Source organism: Clupea harengus, chromosome 15 (assembly GCF_900700415.2).
Source record: "Clupea harengus chromosome 15, Ch_v2.0.2, whole genome shotgun sequence".
Lineage (NCBI taxonomy): Eukaryota > Metazoa > Chordata > Actinopteri > Clupeiformes > Clupeidae > Clupea > Clupea harengus.
Genome location: NC_045166.1, coordinates 13,373,145 through 13,381,182, shown reverse-complemented (window position 1 = coordinate 13,381,182; position 8,038 = coordinate 13,373,145). Strand labels below are relative to the sequence as shown.

Here is an 8,038-nt window from a genome sequence, read left to right as displayed (position 1 = left end):
CTAACCCAAGCCAAACACGGCTTACTAATTAGTTTGTATATAGTGTATGCTACTATTAACTATATAGAGCTCTACATATAGTCTGTTATCTCGCCCAATCCAAACACAGCTTAGTAATTACTTTGTACAGTTCACTAATTTGTTTGTATTTAGTGTATGCTACTATCAACTATATAGAGCTCTACATATAGTCTATTATCTCGCCCAAGCCAAACACATCTATACAAATACAAACGAAATAGTTAGCTATCACTGCACGTATTTCTACATGAAGTCATTTAGAGGCAGTATAATTTCATTACTATTCAACTTCTTATTCCTTCAGTACCTTCACATCCTTAACCTCGTGTCAACCGAATGTACATCCAGTAAATATATAGTTTAAAAAATAATTTGAGTAATTAGTGTGTTTTAATTGCAGTCCACGGCATGGGAGTTACTTCTTTAGAATCTAGTAGTATTCATGTACAAACATCTAAAATGTTGTACAGGCAAAGGCAGGAAGCTTTACACTGCTCCTGTGGAAGATTAACAAATGTTTAATGAATGAATCATACAGTCTATTACTTCAAAGACGCAAACTCTGTGTACCGTTTAGTGTATACATACTTAGTAGATATTACAACACACAAGTAGAGAATAGTGTCATGCATGATTTATTGACAGTTGAGCTCCTTACTGCTTTGATGTCTTGCTAGTCTTGCTTCACAGAAGCTGAATGTACCATTTAGGGAATCTTCTGTCACAGTCTTTAAAATGGCCTGTTCTCTAAAGTATGTGACTATAGAATACTGCATTTTACTTCCTAAAACAGGACCACTTAGGCAGGTAGATTCACTCTGACTGAATTACTTTTCAACTTTTGAGTCGTCTCACACACTTGCTTTCTAGCAGATCTCTCTCTCTCTCTGAAACACACCTCATATTCTCATTACACCATTACTATATACAGGATGAGATTTCTTTAATATCCAGAGATCCTAAAGTCAATCTGTGTTTTTGTCTGACCATAATTTCCATCATCATTGGTTAATGCATCAGTGAATCATGTCTGTGTGTGTCTGATATGTGGTGTGTGACTACATGGTGGCACCTTCTTATTTCGCTGCCAAGTCTTCCAAGAACCCTGGCCCTGCTGTCTGAGGCTCTGATGTCCCCCTGGCTGGAGTCCTGTTGGCCTCTGCTTGGATAGACACAGACACGCACGCACACACACACGCACGCACACACACACACACACACACACACACATATGCATCAATCAGTCTTGTGGAGGCCAGCACAGCTGACAGGAGGGCCTCTGAGCCGTGAACGAGCCATCAGAGTCATCACACACACTTCCATCAGATGACATTTCATTCGTGACACGGTCTCTCTCTCTCTCTGTGTGTGCGTGTGTGTGTGTGTGTGTGTGTGTCGGTGCTGGTGACTGTATTTGTGTCTGTGTGTGTGTGTGTGTGTGTGTGTGTGTGTGTGTGTGTGTGTGTGTGTTCAGGCCTTCATGATGGAGTTGACGGCGCACCAGAGCAGCGTGGGTAGCGTCCTGCAGACAGGCAACCAGCTGATCGCCAATGGCAACCTGAGTGAGGAAGAGGAGGGAGAGATTAGAGAACAGATGAGTCTCCTAAACACACGCTGGGAACACCTGAGAGTCAGCAGCATGGAGAGACAGAGCAGGTACACACACACACACACACACACACACACACACACACACACAGTCACACTTAATTACACACACAGAAACACGCCCACATATATACACAGTCACACATACCCACACACACAGACACCTTATTACACACACACACATAGTCACACTCAATTACACACAAACAAACACACACACACACACACACACACACACACACACACACACACACACACACACACACACACATATATATATATATATATATATATATATATATATATATATACACACACATGCATACACACACAAAGATGCAGGGAAAAACATCTATGTGCTTCTTCTCAGGCTCCATGAGGTTCTGATGGACCTCCAACAGCAGCAGCTCCAGCAGCTTTCTGATTGGCTGTCACAGACGGAAGGGCGGATCCGTAAGATGGAAACTGAGCCAATCGCCGCAGACCTTGACTCCTTCCATGCACAGATAGAGCAGCACAAAGTGAGTGCGCCTCTCTGATTGGCTTGTGCACAGGTTGAGAAACAATACAAGGAAGTAGCAGGTCAACCAACTGTGAAAACACAACGCAAACATGATCAGGTGCTGTTATTGGAGTCGGCCTAAGGTCGTTATGGAAGGAACATGATTAATTCCCCTTATATAATCATGCACATACGTTTGACCCTTTCCACTGGATATGCTGTATATTTTTATTTCTTCCATGGTCTGGGGTTGTTCTGTTCAAAAGAAGTCGATTTTTTGGCTATAATGTTGGATCTAACACAGAGGTGTTGGATTGAGAGCTTCCTCTCTTTTCTGATCTCTCTCTACTTTTCTGCTTGCCTGTCTTCAGTGTGTAAAAGCTTAAAAAACAACAAAACTGTGCTGTGTGTGTGTGTGTGACAGAGACACACAGAGACACACAGAGACACACAGAGACACACAGAGACACACAGAGACACACAGAGACACACAGAGAGACACAGAGAGACACAGAGAGACACAGAGAGACACAGAGAGACACAGAGAGACACACAGAGAGTCAGAGGTTAATTTCTCGGTGACACATTAACACAGACGGTGAACTACAAACATTACAGGGCAGAGACCTCAAAGTAAACACACACACACACACACACACACACACACACCTTTAGTTCTTGGGTTAATAAGTGATTTTCAATCTAAGGAAAGATGAGAGAAGGAATGAGAGAGACAGAGAGAGAGAGAATGATTTATGAAGTAATTAAAGTTTTAATTGAATCATTAAATCATAAATCAGTTAATTAAAGTAGTTCAGAAGCAATAATGACATTCAGACACAGAGGGTATAATGTAGACTGTGAGTGTGTGTGTGTGTTTGTCTGTCTCTGTGTGTGTGTGTGTGTGTGTGAAAGAACTGTGTGAGACAGTTGGATTTGTCTCCATGCTGTACGTGCTTGAGTGAACTCCACTGAGTCCGGTGACTCACAAACACACACACACACACACACACACACTTTCATGGGGTGTTTGTTGACTTTCTCCTGTGCAACAGTGTGCACTCTGCTGGCCGTGCCCTCATACTCGTCCTTAACACACACTCATGCCTCTCACTCACACCGCAGTTATACTTTATTAGAAGCTGGGATTGATTGATATCTTAACTCCGTCACACCTCATTAAGTAGTTAATTGATTTTATGTGTGGGTTGATGTACGTAGGGCTGAGGATGGGGGGGCGGGGGTGTCAAAGACAACTGTAATGACTCACCACAGTAAACTCCTTTTTGCCTTTCTTCTCCTTTTTCTCTCCTATTCTTTATCCCCCCTCTCTCTCCCTGCCTCCCTCTGTCTTTACTGCCTCTCTTTCTCTCTATCCCCTTCTCTCTCCCTCTTTTCTGTTTCTCTCCCCTCCCCCCATCCCTCTCTCGCTATCCCAGCTGTTGCAGGTGGACCTGGAGCACGAGCAGGTGAAGGTGAACTCTCTGACTCACATGGTGGTGGTGGTCGACGAGAACAGTGGCGAGAGCGCCACCGCTGCCCTGGAGGAGCAACTGCAGGTGAGCTGTGGGGCACATCCATGCCAGAGCTGGGCCTGTGTGTGTGTGTGTGTGGGGGGGGGGGGCGCTAGTCAGTAGTTGGAGAATCACGAGGGAACCAAAAAAGTGATTTGTTAACAGTCTTGGCTGCAGCTGTTGGCTGCAGTTTCTGTCAGACTTGGTCTATGATACCAAATACTTGGTGAGGAGAAGAATTCAGAGGAATCATCATGGAAACTATTTATGAAAGTCTGGTGTGTGTAACAATATCTAATTTATACCCCAACATCTCTCTTTTGTTTTGTTTTATTAATCTGTCTTCCTGTCTGTATCCCTCCCTCACTGTCTCTCTGTCTCTGTGTCTGTCTCTGTCTCTCTGTGTGTGTGTGTGTGTGTGTGTGTGTGTGTGTGTGTGTGTGTGTGTGTGTGTGTGTGTGTGTGTGTGTGTGTGTGTGTGTGTGTGTGTGTGTGTGTGTCTCTCGGTCTGTCTGTCTGCTAGTCTCTGGGAGAGAGGTGGGCAGGTGTGTGTAGGTGGTGTGAGGATCGTTGGCAGCAGATGCAGGACGCCCTTCAGATGTGGCAGCAGCTCGTTAACGACCAGGTGAGCATCACCATCGCCGTGGTAACATTGATTTACCTGACACTTCTATCCTACGCGGCTTACTGTCTTTCACAGTTTCATCAGTATGCATGCTTTCTGGGTACCAAACCCATGACCTTGGTGTTTACATACAGGACACAAGCCACAAAAGCCACATCTAGACAATATCACCAGGGTATTCAGTAGAAACCAGTAGCTACCAGAAACACTGCAGTAATATTATGGGATGTTCTCCTGGTATATGTTGAAGAAGAAGCGGCTCTATTTCTTTGTGTTTGCGTACAGAGTGCCTTCTCTAATTGGTTGTCGGAGAGGGAGTTGGCCCTTGAGAATGTTCAGACCAGTGACTTCAAGAATCCTGAAGAAGTCAATGCCAACCTGCGCATATTAGCTGTAAGCACACACACACACACACACACACACACACACACACAAAATGAAACATTCAACAAGTCCATTTTTTTGCAGAGGACATTCCCAAATATGCAATGTGAATGCAATGCAATTTTGATTTGTGTTTCCACCTAAGTTGGAATGTCTGCATTGACAGAAAGAGATCAGATAAAAGGACACCTGGAGCCAGATTAGTGTTTTCAGGTCAGACTCATGGTGCTCTCTTCCTGGTGACCCCCTGATGACACTGTGACCTTTCACCCCTGTCATCAGACCTTGAAGGAGGACGTGGCTCTGCAGCGGCCAGTTCTGGACCGGCTGATGGGGGACCGCCAGGATCTGGTTCTGCTGATGCAGAACTCCTCGGCGCTGGTCCAGATCGAAGCAGACTCAGAGGAGCTCACCCAGAGGTGGGACAACCTGCTGCAGAGACTGGAGGACTGCTCTGAACAGGTGGGTACAGTAGAGACACATATACACACACACACACACACACACACACACATACGACATCCCACCTTTGCATTCACACAGGTATCTGAGCTCTCTGTGTGGGGTTCAGTCAGATGCAGACAGTGACTGTTCTGTGCCACTCCAGGGTCAGACCCAGAGCCAGAGCCACATCAGCTGCATTAACAGCATTCAATGGGGACTGACTGACAGGCCTTTAGAGCTTCCCTTTAGAGCAGATTAGTGTGGGGGGGGAACTGAGCCGTGAACTCCACGACACGAACTCTGGTGAACTCTGTGCCCTGGCCCACAGTGGCGGGTTATTTCCGCGTTATTTCCAACTCTCATTGGCCCAAGAGGTCACGTTCATACACGCCATGAAGTAACCTCAACCATGTAGAACAAAGGTCAAAGGTTATTAGACATTCAGTCATGCTGTCTTACTTCCTCTTTCACTCACTTTTACACACACACACACACATGCACACACACTCTTTCACACAGTCTGGTCTCACACTCACACTCACACTCACACTCACACTCACACTCACACTCACACTCACACTCACACTCACACTCACACTCACACTCACACTCACACACTCTCCTAACCCAGTTTGGTTTGGAGTTTGACTTTGAGGAACCTCTCTTCTAAAGAATGCTGATTGAGGTTCTGGTGAAGCTGAGTCATTAAATGGGTTGAGTTCAGGTTTATGACTGACGCCACAGCGCAGCTCTATCACTGTCTAGGGCTAGGGCCTGGTCCTGAGCAAGAACCTTTGAGAAGAACGCCATTTTGCAATCATTTGCTCATGCCAGGGTGTAATCAGTAAGGGTAACCCTTCTCTACACACACAGACAGACACACACAGACAGACACACACAGACAGACACACACCAGACAGACAGACACACACAGACAGACACACACAGACAGACACACACAGACAGACACACACAGACAGACAGACAGACACACACAGACAGACAGACAGACACACACAGACAGACAGACACACACAGACAGACAGACACACACAGACAGACAGACACACACAGACAGACAGACACACACAGACAGACAGACACACACAGACAGACAGACACACACAGACAGACAGACAGACAGACACACACAGACAGACACACACACACAGACAGACACACACACACAGACAGACACACACACACAGACAGACACACACACACAGACAGACACACACACACACAGACAGACACACACACACACAGACAGACACACACACACACAGACAGACACACACAGACAGACAGACAGACAGACACACACAGACAGACACACACACACAGACAGACACACACACACACACACAGACAGACACACACACACACACAGACAGACACACACACACACAGACAGACACACACACACACAGACAGACACACACACACACAGACAGACACACACACACACAGACAGACACACACACACAACAGACAGACACACACAGACAGACAGACACACACAGACAGACAGACACACACAGACAGACACACACACACAGACAGACACACACACACAGACAGACACACACACACACAGACAGACACACACACACACAGACAGACACACACACACAGACAGACACACACACAGACAGACACACACACACAGACAGACACACACACACAGACAGACACACACACACACACACAGACAGACACACACAGACAGACACACACAGACAGACACACACAGACAGACACACACAGACACACACACACAGACACACACACACAGACACACACACACAGACACACACACACACACAGACACACACACAGACCCACACACAGAGACACACACAGAGACACACACAGAGACACACACACACCTCACGTTTCTACTCATACTCTTGTTATGCATGAAAGCGCCATGGCGACAGCTGCCTATGTTTTATCAGTGTGGTGTGAAAATTGTGCATGGATGTCGGGTGTGTGTGCATGGATGTAGTGTGTGTGTGTGTGAAGATTTATTTGAAACGCTCTGTTCTGCGTCAAAATCACATGGCTGCTGTCTCTCGTCAAGGTAACCGAGGCGGTCACTGCTGCCGGGATGCCTCAAAAACAGGAGCGAGTTGTCATGGAGGCAGTGACCGTAACAACGAGCAGATCGGAACAGGAAGTGAGTGATGACCCTACTCCTGCCAAGAGACGGAGATCTCTGGATCTGGAGACAGACATGGAAATGACACGACTGTAAGACACAGAATTTATCATGGAACTTCCCCGAATGATGCCAAATGTGCATACATATACAAACACACACACACACACACACACCATCAATGACGCACATTTATACTACACTCAAGCAACCAGATGTAATGTGTGTAATGTTAAATTAAGTAATGTAGCAGGTAATAGCATGTACTTGCAAAGGCATAAACTTTATGGACACACACACACACCCTTTTTCTCGTGTGTTTGTGCTGTCAGGTCAGAGTTGCTGACCAGGCTCAGAGAGTGGCGAGTGGCTGCAGAGGCCCTACTGACAACAGACCGTACTGACCTCCAGGACCAGCTACAGGTGAGAAACTACACTTCCCAGAATGCCTCAGTTTCCACTGATCTGTCCTCTGTTTGGTGTAGAGCCTGATGATGTGTCTGTCTGTCTGTCTGTCTGTGTTGTTCTAGGCTCTGGAAGTGAAGCTGAGGGAGAATGAGGAGCAGGTTGCAGAGGCGGGGAGGAGAGTGGCTCAGTTAGAGCAAGGTAGGTCATGCTGTATGTATGGTCAAAACAGGAAGTTGAATAGAAGTACTTCCTGTTTTCAGTTGATCAATGCAGTGGTGTGTTCACAGACTCACACATATCTGGTCCATTTATCCACGTTCTTCTTACACACTCACACTCTCTCTCTCCCACACAAACATACACAAATACAC

At 46.2% G+C, this 8,038-nt stretch overlaps 1 protein-coding gene across 4 annotated transcripts in view; it reads left to right on the top strand.

Moving 5' to 3' along the window:
* Window positions 1–8,038, top strand: part of utrn (utrophin) — a 149,767-nt gene that overhangs the window by 44,221 nt on the left and 97,508 nt on the right. For all 4 annotated transcript variants that reach the window (XM_031581994.2, XM_031581992.2, XM_031581993.2 and 1 more), the window contains 9 exons: window positions 1,496–1,677; window positions 2,000–2,150; window positions 3,571–3,690; window positions 4,169–4,270; window positions 4,556–4,663; window positions 4,937–5,116; window positions 7,182–7,351; window positions 7,592–7,682; window positions 7,790–7,865. In XM_031581994.2, the coding sequence (XP_031437854.1) occupies window positions 1,496–1,677; window positions 2,000–2,150; window positions 3,571–3,690; window positions 4,169–4,270; window positions 4,556–4,663; window positions 4,937–5,116; window positions 7,182–7,351; window positions 7,592–7,682; window positions 7,790–7,865 (1,180 nt within the window). The remainder of the gene's footprint in view (window positions 1–1,495; window positions 1,678–1,999; window positions 2,151–3,570; window positions 3,691–4,168; window positions 4,271–4,555; window positions 4,664–4,936; window positions 5,117–7,181; window positions 7,352–7,591; window positions 7,683–7,789; window positions 7,866–8,038) is intronic.